This window comes from Drosophila virilis, chromosome 2 (assembly GCF_030788295.1).
Source record: "Drosophila virilis strain 15010-1051.87 chromosome 2, Dvir_AGI_RSII-ME, whole genome shotgun sequence".
Taxonomy (NCBI): Eukaryota; Metazoa; Arthropoda; class Insecta; order Diptera; family Drosophilidae; genus Drosophila; species Drosophila virilis.
This window is the reverse complement of record NC_091544.1, coordinates 9973232-9990001: the sequence shown is the minus strand read 5'-3', so window position 1 is coordinate 9990001 and position 16770 is coordinate 9973232. Positions and strand designations below refer to the sequence as shown.

The following is a 16770-nucleotide window of genomic DNA, read 5'->3' as shown; positions in this document are numbered from 1 at the left end:
ATGTACGTTAACAGTGACAACAACAGCAGCGGCAGTTTACAGTGGCAGGATATGTCAAGGGCCGCTCACTTTCTATCTCGCTGTCTCGCTCAAACGCTCTCTTGCTTTGAATGTGTAACCATATACATAGTGGTGTGTGCGTGTATGTGTATGAGTATTGGAAGAAACAAACACGGAATACATTTTGTGTATTTTCGGTGGTTGACGGATGGGGGCGCGCCTTTTTTGCCCTTTTTTCGCGCGCGCATCCACCGCCTGTAACCGAAAACTATACGAAAACACGAAGTAACTGTAAGCCGAACCGGCCGAAGCCGGCACGAAGTCCTGCCCAAACGGCACACACACACACACACACACACACACATGCACAACGAAGAAAACGAACGAAATGGAAGGCAGCTAGCGACTAACAGAGCCAGCTAACAGACAGCAGTTGGTCGTCCGTTCTGTTCTCTGTGTGAGGTTGTAAAAAGGCGAAAACGTCACGAGAAAAACCGGTTAATAAATTATTTGCCAATTTAATGGTAAATTCACAATAAATAAATGTGAATTAATATGCTAAAAATCGTACACAAGCCATGGACCAAATAAATGTGCATAAAAAATACATTTGATATAGTTAAACAAGTGAAAAAAAAAAAACTAAAGTGAAAGCGACGTTGAAAATTTTACAGAATATTGCGTTTGTTGCGTTTTTTCATACACTACCCACCCCGCACACCCCTCTTCATCGTTTCATTCTTCAGAGTTAGCGGCCATTTCGAAACTGCGCAAAAAAAAAAAATAACATCTAATTGTATTTAGATGTGTACCACACTTCGATATACACATTTGGACATACATTTGGCCAGCTCTGGATCAGGAAAGCCCCATGCAGTGGGCATACAATATGCGTTGCCCAGAGGATAGAGAAAATGCAATTAGCCAGGACAGCACACCCGGTATGGATATATGAGAAAATAGTATTTTGGATTTTCAAGGATTCCCACAATTGAAGGCAGATAATTTCGCGTACGACATGAAATGCGTAGCGGCGTTGGGCGGAACACGGAAAGTGGGCGCAAAGCAGAAGCTGAAGCAAAGACAACGACCAGGACGAATACGCCGCGGCCGTCGCCCCGAAACAGGAACAAAGCAGCAGCAGCAGCAGCGGCAACGGCAGCGGCAGTAACAACAAAAAGGATACGAGCCATAAATGAATTTCACGTATTTCGGTATACACACGACAAATGCCGACCAGGACAACGACGACGACGACGATGATGATGATGTTGATGATGATAATGATGTTGTTCCTGCCGCTGGAAATAGGGTGGGTGGCAAGCCCGACGTCTGCGACGGTAGTAATACACACACACACGCACACACGCACACAAACCAACAAGCATACACACCCATACAAGGCAGCTGGTGGGTAGAGAAAGAGTACAAACACAGGACAGAGCGAAAGAGAGCGAGAGAGAGCTAGAGAGAGCAAGTCGCCGGGTACGTGCCAAATAAGGGATGGTCCGTCATTTCGTCGGTTTTTCACAACTTATGTGTACATATGTGTCCATATACATACATACATACATACATACAAACACATATATGTACATATTAATGCTCAATTCGGTTGCATGGGACTGCAGCAGCGGCGGCAGCAGCGACAGCGACAGCGACAGCAGCGGAGCCAGCAACAACAGTTAGCATACAAATCAATAAGCCGACTGGGCAACACCCTATAAACACATACACACACAAGTATATACATACATTATCGTATATGTTTGATATGCTTAAAACTACAAATGATGAAAATTGCCACAAGATAAGATACTGGCTGCCTTAATATATATATATATATATATATATTGAATACAAACTTAAGAAAATGTTGCAGCAAATTGAAATGCCTCAATTAGTGGCTAACAATATGAAATTCGTATATCTTTCGTAACGCTCCCTAAACATGAACAAAATGCGAATGGTGGTTGTTGTTGTTGCTGCCGCTGAATACTAGGCAAAGGGCGCGCGCTAGGGGTGTATGTATGTATATGAACACGCTCAACACACACACACACACACACACACACACACCCGCTCGCAACTCACACATGCGTACACAAACGCGTACGTAAATGGTGCAGACAACAGTTCACAGTTAGACTGACTGGCAGACATTTAAGCTGCGGCTGAGGGCGGTGGTCACCATCGCCGTCGTCGTCGCAGTCGCAGTCGCAGTCGCAGTCGTTGACAGCGTTGCCATTTTGCTGTTTAGCTATGCACACATACGCACATACAAAGTGTGTACGGCATGCAACATGCAGCAGATTTTTGGCTACTTAACCTACAAAGCGTAAAAGTAATGCGTAAGCAAGTGCCGGGACATGCTTAAATTAGTAAAATTAGCGGCTTACCGCAGATGCCAAACATGCATACACACACACACACACACACACACACGCACATACACGTACAAATTGAAAGCCATTTAAGTCTATGTACTTAAACGTTACGCCCAAAAAGCGTTACGTCGTCCAGATTGCCGGTTAACGTCTTGGTTACGTGAATTTATAAGAGTTCGAGTGCGTGCGTGCCTGTGTGTGTGTGTGTGTGTGTGCGCGTGTGTGTGTACATGTCTTACTTTCAATGTCATCAAAAAGGGCTGAGAATGATATATCTGCAATTGAATCGTATCACAGCCAGCTTTGATGGGCATTGCAAAGGGCAACGTAGCAGAAAAGTAACAAATAACGCCATAAACAGGACTACAACAAACCCAACAAGTGTTTGCATCTTATTACGGTGATAGATAACGTCGCTTCGATACGTAAAGACCAACCCACTCAATTCTTGCGTAACTCTTCAAGGGGTTGTGAAATGTTGCCGTTATCAAGTCATATCACAGCCATTTTGATGAGTTTCGTGCGAATTGCTTAAATTCATTGCCCTCGTCGGCAGAATGGGCTGGCAAGGACGATTATCGTTTTTGCATTGCAATTTTCTTATACCATGTCGTTAAAATGCCTGTGACCTTATGTATTTTATATCATATCACAGCCATTTTGACGAGTTTGGGTAAAGAAATCTCAACAGAGCACACATAATGTGTGCGACGTGTACATGCTCCTCTTATCTCTTGCAGATCCTGCGGCTGGATGTCATGCCTTTGCGTTGAACGCTAATAAATACACAAGATATTTAGATGTTTTGTTTTTGTGTTTTTTTTTGTGGTTTTTGTTTTTTTGTTTTTTTTTATTTTTATTTTTTATTTAATTAATAATTATTATTTTCTCTTTCTTTTCATTTTCATTTAAGGAAACTTTACAAAACAAAACAGGACCACAACAGATGCAAATATTGATCATACTGAACAGAATCGAACTGATTGATGACCGGCAAAGGATTAAGACGTTTTCTTTGAAGGACAACGGAGGCACTAAAACCCATAAACCTGATTCAGACTTGCGCGCGCTTGCAAATGTTGTTGTTCAAACAATGCAAAAAAAAAAAAAAAACAAACCAATCAGAAAATAAACAATAAAAATACATTTCAGTTTAAATCGCGTGTTCTTACGAATTTTTTTTTTTTTTTTTTTAGAATTTTGATTGTGAATGTAGAAGTCCAAACAAAATTAAATTTCAACAAAATTAATCAGTTTCTACAACAAAGTTCAAAATAAAATATCGACTCTTCAAATTCACATTCGTCGCTCTACTTTTCATTTTTTTATTTCAGCGAACCAAGCAGAACTTGTGTTGGGTTTTCAAAGTGGAATTTGTTCTGGAGCATATCCCACGATCAAACATAATATAGATGTAAGATATTATTAGAGTGTTTTCAACATATTGCTTGGATTTATGGAAAATATTCGTTGGAAATTTGGAATATTAATTTGTCCGCGGGTCATCCATTGCTTTTGTTTGTCTATGTGAGCTGTTGCTCCACTGCTTGAAGTTTGCGTGTGTAAGTTTATCTGTGTGTGTGTGTGTGTGTGTTGATCTGAAGCACGTCAAAGCTCATCAAATTATATATATTTATATCTATATATATACGCATATATATATATATGTATAGCAATAGTACCGAAGTGAATTCAAGAGTTACGCTTTAAGCAATTTTACAAAAATTCATATTCATTGGTTTTTTCTTTTTTAATTGGGCTTCACGTGTTTTCCTCAGTTCAATTTTTTGATTTGATTCTTTTTCTTTTTGTTTAACAGCACAATTTCAATCAATTGGGGTTCTTTTTGATTTTTGGGACACGGTACAGGCAACTCGATACACAAAACAAGTCATTAGAGAGATTGGATATACAGAAATCAGTAATGCCATCGGATAACAACTTTTGAGATGTTCTGAAATCAACGTTCTTCTTGCTGATTTTTTTTTTTTTTTTTTTTTGGCTTTCGAGCGCTTTAGATAAATTCACTAGTTTCCCTTCCTTTTTTTTTGTTTTTGTTAATTATATTTTATAATTTTCTAGTTGTTGTTTGTGTTGGTGTTTCTCTTGCGATGTGTATAAGTATGATGGATGCTGGATGCAGGATGTAGCGCATTATCGCACCTGATGATAGACATTACGAATGGCTTGGCGAGGTGAATACAACTGATCGGAGCCCAATCTGTCCAGGCAATGCTCAAGAATCATCAGTGTGGTTGTTGATGGCGATGCAGAGATGTTTCTATGCGCATATGTGTGTGTGCGTGTATGTGTCTGTGTATGCTTGTGTTTGTGTGTGTGTGTGTGAGAGTATATCTGAGTGTGGTGTGTTGCTGTGCATGTTGGGCGTGGGGCGGAAAGGGGCTATGAGATTTTGACGCTGTTGATGTGGGTTCCACTGTGACGTCAGCCGCAAATGTTTCCATCGAGAACGTACAGCTTACTGCGTGGTATGCTGCATTACAATCTGAAACTGTTGATTTTGCGGCGGATGCTGCGGCGTTGACGTCTGGAAGTAGGGACTGGGCATGATCTGCGGGGGATGTACGCACATTAGGTGGTATGCCGCCTGTGGTTGTCCTTGGGTTGCGAATGTGGGCTGAGGTCCCCCGCCGGCAGGGGAGGGCTGTGGTGGCGGATGGAAGGCCTGATGCGGCTGACCCGGTGATGGCGTCGTCGATGGCGTCGTCTGTGCCAAGAACTGTAACTGTTGCGGCTGCTCCGGATACACACGCATCGGCATCGGGCCATATTGTGGTTGGAAATGTGGTGGATGCGGTGTATGCTGGTATTGAATGAATTGTGGTAACGGTGCCGTTGCCATCAACGGCTGTCCTGTTGCCGCTGTGGCTGACACATGCATTTGTGATCCACCCATTTGACCTAAATGATAACAACAACAACATTGATTACTCACATCTATCTATGTCTATACCTGCTACTCTACTTACCATAATTATTACGACGCATGCGCGGCGCCTGCCCGCCCGGATGTGTCGGTGCCTGGAATGCATGCGGCTGCTGCACCATGTAGATCGGTTGGTTGGCCGCCGCCATATGGGCGCCCGTGGTCGTGAAGATTGTCTGCATGGGCACCGGAGTTTGTGGCGTATGTGGCCGCGATGGATTGGGTGTACTGGGTCCGCGCGGCGTAAATGGCTTGGCTGATGGATTCAGCACATGTGGTTTCTTTACCACAGGCGTGGCGCCGCTGGTAGCGGTGCTGCTGCCTGTGCCGCCAGCGGCTGTGGCCGTGGCGCTGCTTGTAGCACTGGCCACTGGTGTGGACTTATCTGAACCAGTGCCGGTACCACCTGTGTTGGCCGTTGTGGGCGTGTTGGCAATACCAGTGGGCGTGGTGCTGCTACTGCTGCTACCAGCCCCCACACCAATGTTGGGTGCTGGCGATGCGTCCGGCTTTGGAGTGGCCTGCAAGGGCGGAGGCGCTTGCTGTTCCATTATAGCTGGTGAGGTTATCACCACGGGCGAAGTCTGCGGCTGTTGTATGCTCGAGGGAGGCACCACAGTCATAACTTGATATATGGGCTGCGGTGGTTGGCTTGGCTCCTGGACCAGCTGCACCGGCTGTTGTTGTTGTTGCTGCTGTTGTTGCTGCTGCTGTTGCTGCTGCTGTTGCTGCTGTTGTTGTTGCTGCTGTTGTTGCTGCTGCTGTTGCTGCTGCTGTTGTTGCTGTGTGGGCTGTGTCTGAGGCTGCCCCTGATGCTGTTGCTGCTTGGACACATGCTGGTGCTGACTGTCGGCAACCAGCTGCTGCTGCTGTTGCGACGGTGGCGCCTTTTGTTGCATGTGTTGGGCATGTTGCTGTTGTGGTGGCGGCTGCTGCTGCTGAGAAACATAATGTTGTTGTGGTGGCAGCTGCTGATGATGAAGCGGCGGTACGTGCACATGTTGCATGACCATTTGCGACTGTTGTTGTTGTTGTTGTTGCTGCTGCTGCTGCTGCGGCGGTGATACCGATTGCTGCAAGCCACCACGTTGCAGATTATGTTGCTGTTGTTGTTGCTGTGGCGGCGAATTGTTGCTAACCAGATGAAAGTTCTGACCAAACTGACGCAAATCCTGTGTTTGATTATCGCGCGAGCGTACTTGACGTTGCTGTTGCGGCTGACTCTGGTGCTGTTGCTGTGCCTGCTGCTGTTGTGGTTGTTGCTGTTGTTGCGGCTGCTGCTGCTGCTGCTGGCCACCAGTCTGCAGTGGCGGCGAGTTACTGTTGTGGCCACCATGAACATGGCCACCGTGCATGGGCTTACCCAGCGGTTGCGTATCACCGCCATAATTGAGCGAGGAGCTGCTCTGAGAGCCCTGGTACTGGCGCATCTGGCGCTGAGGCAACGGCTTGCCCGTATTGGAGCCAGATTCGCCGCCGTTCAATTTGGACGCTCCGCTTATATGCCCTTGGTTGCGGTATTGATTGGAGCTGTTGTCGTGAAAGTTGTTAAAATTATTTGAATTTTGTGAATTCCTATGTGACTTAGCATATGGAAAGAGATCACTTACCCGTGTATGACCTGTGAGTTGCTCTGGTAGGAGAACTGATTCTGTATGCCCATTGATGAGCCACCACTCTTGTTGCCCACATTGTTGGTGTTATTGCCTTGTGGCACATTTGATGTGTTGCCGGCGCCGACGTTGTTGGGCGGATTGCCGCGCAATATTTTGCCGCCTTGCGTCACAGGTTTATTGCGTTTTATCATTGAGCCCCCGCCGCCATATTTGCTGCCGGCTCCCGTATCTGACGGATTACCAGACGCCGAGGATGGGCCCGGATTTTTCAAACTGCCAGCCAGTATTAGCACTGCTTGCGATTGTGTTGCACCGCCCTGGCCCATGCCCTGCTGACCCATCATTACCGAATCGCGATTATCACGATCGCGTGATCCGGCCACCGTTGAAGATTGCGAGGACATGACAGCATGCGATCCAGGCGGCCCATTGTTGCTGCGCGTCTGTTTGGTGATGTAACGATCGCTGCTCATTGTCTCACGCAGCTGGTAGTCACCAGGGCCGCCACCACGTGGCTTATTGCCGCGATCTCGTTCACGTTCCCGCTCACGTTCGCGTTCCCGCTCACGTTCGCGCTCTTCACGCTCCCGTTCGATGCGCTCACGCTCGCGCTCTTGTTCATGATCTGGCGCTGGTCTCTCGACGGCAGCGAAAAGAGTTTCTTCATCACCATTTTCTAAATCCAAACGCTCCCGGCATGTGGGATTGTTCTCAATCTCTGCCGCCAATTTCTCAGCCTTGGCCTCGGCCTCCTTGAACTCTAACGAATCGCCCTTATCCAGGGGCACCGTGTACGATGACAGCGAATCATCGAACGTTGACGTGACACCAAACTGATTCTCATTCTTGCGGAACATCTCATTTGCATCCCAACCATTGGCGGCGCCATCCAATTCAATTTCAATGTCGCCATTGGCACCAGAGTCCCATGGCTCAAGCTCCTTTTCGTCGAAGCGTGTGCCTGTCAAGAGAACAACAACAAGTCAATTAGTCAATCAATAATGTTACACATAGATGAACATGATTCAAGTTACCGTTGCACTTGTCGGATATGACGCCGTCGGTCTTAAATGCGCCCGTAGTCGCGTATTGCGAATCAAAATCCTTAGCTATTACGGTTACCACGGTGTCCGCCGGGAATATGATGTGTTTGGGAACTGTTTTGCCCTCATCGGGCTGATTTTTTGCTTTAATGCACGCCGGCAGCTCCAGTGCGATGTCAAAATTGCCCGAAAATGTACGGAATACGCCCTCATAAATATTACCCGAACGCAGGCGAACCTCCACAACGCTGCCGACCAGCGCCGTTGCCGAGTGCATGAAAAAGGTGTTGTTATAGACGCCCTGCGCCAGCGAACGTCCAACTCCGCCGCCGCCACTGCCGCTACCGACGCCGCCCGCCTTGTTGTTCGCTTGCCGTAGACTGTTGTCGTTGGCGTTGTATCTGCAAGGGAAACAGCAAATGGAGCAATTAGTACGACTAACCATTTAAGCAGACACCCTTCCTCCCCACCTCACCCACCCACCCAAATTTCCTCAAACCAGCTCGGCTCTCTTGGTTAGCCCAGCAAAAACAAAGCGACCGAACCGAGCAAAAGCAATCGAGCCCGAACGTTGCTCAGGGTCGACATCGACGCTTGCACTGCGCTGCGCTGCGCTGCGATGCGCTGGGCTACGATATCGATTTGCCGTCGTCGTCGTCGTCGTCGCTGTTGTTGGTAGTGGGTCCGTAGTCCCCTGCCCCAAACCACGCCCTGCCCAGCCCACGAAAGTAAATAAGAGCTGGTCATATCATATGCGTGTGTGTGTGTGTGTGTGTGTGTGTGTATATGTTTGCGCTTTGGTTCAGTCCAGTGAACTCGATTTTAAAAATGCTTCCCTGTTCATGAACTAAATCAAATATGCACACACCTGCTCTTTGTTCATACCCTGCGCACCCATTAAAAATGTTATCAAACGGGGGATAAGTACATATGTAAGTCGGTAGAATTCGCTGACCTCATAAAATCAAAACCAAAATTTGTATCTGCTTTTATCCGCTTATCTGTGCATATTTATAACTAAATTATATAATTTTTTTGGATTTAGTTTATTTAGTAATGTTACGCGTATTCTTAGCAGGTGCAGAGTATCCTTTAGTCTGGCATTGTCGACTTGAACATGTTATCTTTCATTTTGAGTGTATGTGTGCATTTGTTCTATTCTAGTTTTAGCTGTTGCTTAGAGCTTTTGGAAAACTGTGCTTGACTGTAGATTTTAGTTTTAGTTTAGTTTTAAATGAAGAGTTTAAAGAGTTTATGATTAAATAGAATTAGTTGAAACTATTCAGAGCAATTTATTTCTGGAGGACCAGAACTAGCTCAATATATGTATGTGCATATATCCCAAATGTTTCTATATGAACGCGTTTTGGGGTTGTTTTGATTGCGTGCAGGATCGACGACCGTGAAATGGCTCGCAGCTCGCAGCTCGCAGCAACGCACAATGAACTGAGACACGCACAGCAAAAATAATATACACTATCGCTGGCTGGAAGTGTAAGTATTGCAAGCTATTTGGTGCACTGCGCACATTTTCGTCAATGAAGGCAAATAATTGATTTGCGTTTTAAAATGAATCATGCGTGAAGCAAGAGGGGCTCATTGATAAGGTGGCCCGAGAATCAGGAATCGCATGTTAGCGCATCTGCGCATTTACCTACACAGAAGGCAGCCCAAAATACGAACTAAATAGGCCGAGGCGTACATGTGTGCACACATAGACATGCATGCACATGCATGCATATGTGCATAGCTGAGACGACCGGGGCTTAAATGCAAGTGTGCATAGGCAGAATGCCGAATAAACTGAGAAGTGGCAGGGAGCACTAGAACGATGCGATACCAAATGTTCGGTCAGCAAATTGTAGTGACCCAAATTTTGTTTGCCCGGCGGGGGGCGAAGTGTGCCAAGGCAGCAGCAGCGGCAGCCGTGTCGCACGTCACACAGCAGCAGCAAACAGCAAACAGCAAAATGCTGACAATGCAAGAAAAATGCATACGAAAAAGAGCCAAGCAAAGCAGAAAAAGAAAATACGATATGTGCACGTCGTGAGCGTGCACTGCAGTGGGTCACAAACAGCTGAAAAATAGTGAACTGCATTGAAATGGCATGGTAACACTGTGCGCACTTGTACATATACACGCACAAATACATATACAACATATTTTTTTTCTTTTCAAAAAAGCAATTGTTTAGGTAAGATAAGACATGTACGCAAATATCGATGTAAGAATGTAAGTATTTATGTATGGCAGTCATATTTCAATTGAAAATTTAAAGGGTTTGACGAAGAGAAGATGGTGGGAAGGAAGCTCTAACATATTTATTGCTCGAGTGTGTGTGTGCGTGTGTGTGTGTGGAGGGGGTGCTTTGCTGGACAATTGGATGCCTTTAAACAAATTATTCATTGTGCTTTTTATACATAGTTTATGGCGTTTTGTTTTCTCCGCTTTTTGCTTTTGGGGATGGTTTGTGCAAGGGAAATGTAAACAAAGCTCAAAATATGACACCACACACAAACACAAGCACATATAAAACAATATGTGTACATGGCCAGCGCCATCAGCAGATCCAACGCACACGCACACACACACACACACACACACGCACGCACACGCACAAACACATGCATGAGCGACGTATTATATAAGTAATTGCAATTTGCACTGATTGCTTGTACCCCTTCTTCTTATTTGGTTGGCATTAAATTTTACAAATTCCATGCGATACGCAATTGACAAAAACAGAAAAGAATATGAAGCGAAAAAAAAAAATAAAAATAATAAAGAAACACAATAAAAAAAAAAAACGAATCGCGCGCTTTCACCTTTCACGGCAGCGGAACCTGGAGCGGTTTTATTTTTTACTAGCTCCAACAATAACAACGGGCACCCCACAACAACACTTAGCCCGTGTTTTTCTTCGTGCGTTTGCCTTTGCATTCGCTTCGTGCTTTTTCAACTGCAGCAGCAGCGCTTCTTCTTACCTTGAGATGCCGCCGCTGGCACCGCCACCGCCTCCGCCACTAGGTCGACTTTTCCGCTTGCTATTGTTGTTCATAATAGAAGATGGGCAAGCCAATTGCCAATTGCCAATTGCCAGCACCAAAAGTCGACGAACGCACGGGAAACTCTGCTTTTAGTTGAACTTATTTCTGATTTCAATTTTTTATTTTTATGCGTTTCTTCTTCGGTTGCGTCTACTTTGTCTGTTGTTTTTTTTTTCGCTCTTCTTTTTTTTTTTTTTTGTTTAAATACTTCTGATTTCTGTTGCTGCTTCTGTCTATTGGCTCTTTGCTTTGTATCTCTTCTCGCTGGCTTTGGCTGGGTGGCTGAATCTGAATTTCGCTTGGCGACGTCACGATGCACAACAGATACAAGGAAGAAATGGAGACGGGAAACGGGTAAGCTGTCGACAATATGCTCGCTTTAATGAAGGAGTTGTCGCCCGATCTTCTTCGCCTTTCCCGGAGCCAGCATTCAACACCTTTTCCGAGTAACAACAAATAAAACGTTGACAAACGACGACGATAACAAAAACACTAATGGCGGTCGGGCGTTAATTTTTCTAAATATTCACGCACTTCTTTTTGTTTGGGGGTTAGCCTTTCGTGCTTTGTGGCTGGTCGTTTTCTGCTTTGCCTCTGCTTTACCTCCTCCTTCTTCTTCTGCCTTTGCACTTTTTCACTCGCACTCGTTGCTTGAATTTTGCGAATTTTTGCTTTCATTCAATGGTCGCCTCGCCTCCTATTTCTGCGCTTCTCACTGGCTAGCTTTTTTGGGCAAAAAAACGAGCAATAGCGACGGCGCTTAAGTTGTTTAACGTCAGATAAATATATTTTTGTTCCTAATTATATTTTTATTCGCTGCGATAAACGAACAAGGTTGCACAAAAGTTAGCTGAACTGCATATTTTATTCAACTATGGCCAGATATCGATATGTGTTTTACAACCCTAAAATGGTTGTAAATTAATGTAAAGTATCGATGTTTATAAATATGCACATTGCAAAGAAATAATTTTTATAAAATATGTGTCAACAGATATACATATTATTACTCAAAACTGTTTGCAATGAATAGAATTAATAACTCGATACATCTGGCTGCTTACGATATATTGTATATCGATACAGCCGTACCTATCGAATAGAAAACGAACTTTTACAATACGGCGCGATTTTTTAAATTGAACATAATCTATTGATCCCACAATTCAGACACTAAAGCAATATTTATTCCTCTTATGGTATTGCTTTTAACAAATCAAACTTTTAACTGTAAATTTGTAATTAAAGCCATAATTTTTTATTTATCTATATTTATAGTATAGTGTTATATTGTAAATAATTAAGATGGAGAAACTTATTTATAAACCAACCCATTTCTTATCTTGACTATTGAGATAAAAATAGCATTGTTTTCTTTTCTTTTTTTTTTTTTGCGATATGAATGCGGTGTTAGATATTTGTTTGCTGATAGCGGTAAGAAAATGAGACCAATTGTCCATCAAATCAACAGCCCAGACGCCCACTGACCTTCAGATGTTAACTTTTTGCACATTTATGGGGAAATAAATTCATTGAAGGTATCCAGAGACGAGGATGAAAATAATAGCTTATCTTATCGTCAGATAGATGATTACAACAGATTAAAAGATTAGCACCTTACAGCCTCGCGATAGCCTCTAGCTGCAATGAAACTTGTAATTGTTGCATGAGTTGAATTAACACTTGTGCAGCATCAGATCATCAATTATTGTCACTCTCAACTTGCAGAGAAGGCTATACAAGATGTTACTGATTATCACATTGTCCAAATTAATAAATATAGCTATGTGCTGCAGATGTATTGTACATGCCTTTTGGTCTAAGTTCTAGTTTAAATATTGATTTGGTTATTTTTTGACTTATCATTCTGGAACTTCTGATTGATCGTTCGATTGCCACAGACGGAAAAATACTTAGCATCCACAGAATGGCAATACGTTTTGCCTTATCAACCGCAGATCGTCGGATATACTATCGCACCCAAAGGGGCGTGTTAAAATAGTTTGTCTCCAGATATATATATGTATAGATATATAACTATCTTGCACTCTCAGCTCTAGTAGGGCAACTGTGGATTGCCCGCCATCTCCACATCTAACGAAATGTTTGTTTATCCATCTGCCTACCGTATGGGCGTTAAGTGTCTCATTGTTGTTGGCACTGGGCGTAAGATGACAAAATGTCGCCGTTTTCTTGACTCTTTTCATTTTACATGTTTATCAGACAGATCTGCCCGTTCTCGCATATTTATCGTTCCAAAATTCCCGCATTCGGCAGTTTTCTTTAGATTGCGAAGCGCCGCACTTGGCCTCACGCGTAGCCGCAGCAAACCATTCGCTTAATCCTTTAACTTAATATATTAATTGTGCTTAACCTAAACGGATATCGTTGCGAACATATTGAAATGTCATTGCCCAAAAAATTATCCTTTGATGGTACGTTTAATATTTAGTTCAAAGAGAGTGATTCGTCTCAAAAAAGTTCTCAAATTGATAAGATATACAAAATTGTGAAAGTGCTGCAGACAGATTTTCTTAGAAAAATATTCTGGGTTATCTCGCGGATTAACTTGTGGCAAACTTTTCTAATTCTACGAAATTGTATTATACTCTTTATTAAATTGATTTCAATTAGATGCACTAAATAAAGCTTTTATATATATTTTTCTTTTATAAAGTTTGCCTTTGTGTGGGCTTCGCTTGATCAATTTGTGAGATTTTGAACAATAAACAGCGTTTCGCTCAATTTAGTTGAACTTTACTTGTACTCAAATTTTATTTTGTATTCCCTGAAAATGCCTAATTAATGGTGTGTTATCGGCGGTCAGTGCCTAGTTTTATTTACGTATATAGATTAGTATATAGATTAACATATTTATATAGATTTGAAATTTTGCACTCAATTTGATTTATTTGCTCAAGATCGTGTCTGGTACGCAGATTGTGAAGCAATAAGCGTTGCTATTTTTAACAAATATTGGCTTAAATTGATTTAAAAAAAAAAAAACAGGTTTAAGAAAACCTGCCCACGTTTGGGAAATATATATATTGAGTATATATTAAAGATCTATAAACTAAAAGTTTTTAAGGTTTCAAGATAAGAATTTATAAAAACTTCCTTGTGAGACTTGTTGAAATCTTAACAGATCCGATTAGTTTCTCGTATTTTATAAAGTCGTTCGCTGGGAAGCAGAATTTGTATTTTTAAGTTGGAAGGAAAGTTTCAAAACGCAGTCATATAACAATTTATTTGATGTAATTTAATTATTTAGATGAACTTGCTGAGCTTAAATTCTGCTGTGCCTGTCACAGACACAATAAAGAGTTATTTTTTTTTTAGCCAGTCTGATCAAGTTTGCGAATAATAACGGAAATAATAAATTCATATTATAATTGACATAATTAGAGGCCGGCAGTTATCTAAAATTCTATAGACAATTCATGCGCTGTGGACATGTCCGAACTTTCAATTAAATTAGCGATACGATAAAATGAATATGCTAAAGTTCGTATGTGTCCATAATTATATATGTAGCACACAAATCAGATATTAGTAAATTAAACACAAAGTGGAATTTTTTTTTTTTCGCCACACAATTATTAACGCCAAATTTGATGAGTCAGTCCAATATTTGGATTAGCAACCTATTAATAGGACGCAGCACTTGGGCTTAACAAAATGGAACAACATGTTAATCTGTAAACTAAATATTGCGCAGAGACATTGTTCAAAGAAAATGAAAAGTTAATGTAGTAAATAAATAAATGAGTAACTAGAATAGTTGCACTTACAAAATGGTTCTAGTTGAAAGTTGAGCGTGATTTGTAAATTTCAAAAACACTTTCAATGAATTGAGGGTGAAACGGGCTCTCAATTGGCGCACAGATCTGTTCCGGTACGAATAAAGAGCCTCAGCTGTTTTTGCTCCCTCGTTATAACAATATCTATCTACCAGGTCGTGCCTGGCGGCAGAAATTCAATTAAGATTTCGCACAGTTGGGGGAAAAAAATACGTCAACTCCGGCTCGGCTGCGGACTGCCAGGTGCTATATATCGCGCTTTCGAGCAGGTCGCATACTGGCTTAACTCTAAAAATATCCGCCTGGTCAGAAAAGCAAACAAACAAAATTCAGTTAAAGTTTGCCCATTAGCTAAATCGAAAATCAGTACGAAATGCGTTGGCCGTGGAAGCGCACGCTTGGCATTGCCACGGGCCGAATCGGGGTATCTGGCACACGGCCGCAGGCCACGGTGTCCAGCATTTACGATCGTAGGATGAGACGAGGAGTGTGCAAGAATATTGAGAATACATTTGCCAATTTTCGTTTGCAGCCAACTGCGACGAAGCTGGGGTCAAGTATACGGCGAAAAATGGCGACGATAGCTACGAGCTGGCACACACGCTCGACATGGACATGCAAGGCAGATACAGTGCACCCAAGGAGGCGCATTGGCTGCTGCGTCGCATTTACATACTCACTTGGATACGCAGCTACGATCGGCCGCAGGCCTTTGCCGATCTCATTGCGGGCATCACACTGGGCCTGACCATCATACCACAGAGCATTGCGTATGCGGCGCTGGCGGGACTGTCCTCGGAGTACGGCCTGTACTCGGCATTTATTGGCTCCATCATATATGTGTTCTTTGGCACAATTCCACAGGTCTCGATCGGACCCACCAGCCTGATGGCCATAATGACGCTGCAGTTTTGTGCGGACAAGCCGGTCCAGATGGTCATTGTGCTGGCCTTTCTCGCCGGCTTTGTGGAGCTGCTCATGGGCATCTTTCAGTTGGGCTTCATAGTCAGCTTTATACCAGCGCCCGTGACAAAAGCCTTTACGACTGGCACAGCTTTTATTGTGGTGATGGCACAGCTAAAGAGTCTGCTGGGCATTCGTCTGAAGAAGGTGAACTCAATTGGTGACTACTTTAGCAATATTCGTGGCACGGATGCCAGCCTGGGCATTGCTTGCCTTTGCCTGCTGCTCTCACTGCGGGTGAGTCCACATAAATCACATCTGTAGATCAGACAATAACTTGGCTGCCACCCTACTTAGCTGCTGTCCCAAGTCAAGTTTAAGCAGGAGACGCCGCTTAACCAGCGCCTGAAGAAGGTGCTCTGGTACATCAGCATATCGCGCAATGCCTTGGTGGTCTTCTTCAGCGGCCTCTTGGTCTACATGTGGGTGCACCGGAGCTCAATGGAGGCGGTGCCGTTTGCGCTCTCCTCGAAGGTATCCTCGGCCATGCCCAGCTTCAAGTTGCCGCCCTTCGCTTTTGAGTACCAGAATCGCACCTATGTGTTCACCGATATTCTGCACGAGCTGGGCAGTGGAGTCATGCTGGTGCCCATTGTGGCCGTGTTGGCCAATGTGGCCATTGCCAAGGCCTTCGGTGCGTATGCGCAATGTGTGCAACTAACCACTTGCTTATCATAATTTTGTTAATTGTCGCCTGCAGTCAAGGATGGCAAGCTGGATGCCTCACAGGAGATGCTGACGCTGGGCCTGTGCAATTTGGCCGGCTCCTTATTCAGTGCCATGCCCACTTGTGGCGCCTTCACGCGTTCCGCGGTCAGCCAGGCATCGGGCGTGCGCACGCCCATGGCTGGCATTTATACGGGTCTTATTGTGCTCTCCGCGCTGTCGATATTAACGCCCTACTTTCAGTATATACCCAGAGCGTCCTTGGCAGCTGTGCTCATTGCGGCAGTTGTTTTTATGGTAG

General features: G+C 43.8%; 2 protein-coding genes and 1 long non-coding RNA gene across 8 annotated transcripts in view; 2 read left to right on the top strand and 1 right to left on the bottom strand.

Annotated features, from left to right (window-relative positions):
- Positions 1 to 423: 423 nt before the first annotated feature.
- On the top strand, positions 424 to 3504 carry LOC116651816 (uncharacterized). Of its 4 annotated transcripts, none has more exons than XR_004304820.2 (3): positions 424 to 524; positions 747 to 941; positions 3301 to 3504. It is a non-coding gene; the product is annotated as an uncharacterized lncRNA (long non-coding RNA). The 4 variants fall into 4 exon arrangements; XR_004304819.2 differs by lacking the exon at positions 424 to 524 and adding an exon at positions 1002 to 1312 and having other exon boundaries at positions 531 to 941; XR_004304818.2 differs by lacking the exon at positions 424 to 524 and adding an exon at positions 998 to 1312 and having other exon boundaries at positions 531 to 941.
- A 43-nt stretch (positions 3505 to 3547) lies between these two features.
- Positions 3548 to 11912, bottom strand: Atx2 (Ataxin 2). Of its 2 annotated transcripts, none has more exons than XM_032438885.2 (5): positions 10978 to 11912; positions 7985 to 8394; positions 6945 to 7911; positions 5378 to 6864; positions 3548 to 5309 (listed from the first exon to the last, which is right to left on the bottom strand). In XM_032438885.2, exons 1-5 carry the CDS (start codon positions 11049 to 11051, stop codon positions 4867 to 4869), a joined length of 3381 nt encoding a protein of 1126 aa, XP_032294776.1. In that variant the 5' UTR covers positions 11052 to 11912; the 3' UTR covers positions 3548 to 4866. The 2 variants fall into 2 exon arrangements, with proteins under 2 accessions (XP_032294776.1, XP_032294777.1); XM_032438886.2 differs by lacking the exon at positions 10978 to 11912 and adding an exon at positions 10819 to 10928.
- Positions 11913 to 13327: 1415 nt separating this feature from the next.
- Positions 13328 to 16770, top strand: part of LOC6630290 (sodium-independent sulfate anion transporter) — a 4770-nt gene continuing 1327 nt past the window's right edge. The window contains exons 1-4 of one of the 2 annotated variants that reach the window (XM_002054261.4): positions 13328 to 13475; positions 15373 to 16040; positions 16101 to 16437; positions 16504 to 16766. In XM_002054261.4, coding sequence (XP_002054297.2) covers positions 13445 to 13475; positions 15373 to 16040; positions 16101 to 16437; positions 16504 to 16766 — 1299 coding nt within the window. In that variant the 5' untranslated portion in view covers positions 13328 to 13444. Of the gene's footprint in view, positions 13476 to 15176; positions 15311 to 15372; positions 16041 to 16100; positions 16438 to 16503; positions 16767 to 16770 lie in introns of those variants that run through there. The other variant, XM_032439212.2, reaches the window with a different exon arrangement.

Coding starts and splice junctions, on each gene's coding strand:
- Atx2 (XM_032438885.2), bottom strand. CDS start 11,051: ATGAACAACAATAGCAAGCGGAAAAGTCGACCTAGTGGCGGAGGCGGT. Junction 7,912..7,984: donor CATATCCGACAAGTGCAACG/GTAACTTGAATC, acceptor TTCTCTTGACAG/GCACACGCTTCGACGAAAAG. Junction 5,310..5,377: donor CATGCGTCGTAATAATTATG/GTAAGTAGAGTA, acceptor GTTATCATTTAG/GTCAAATGGGTGGATCACAA.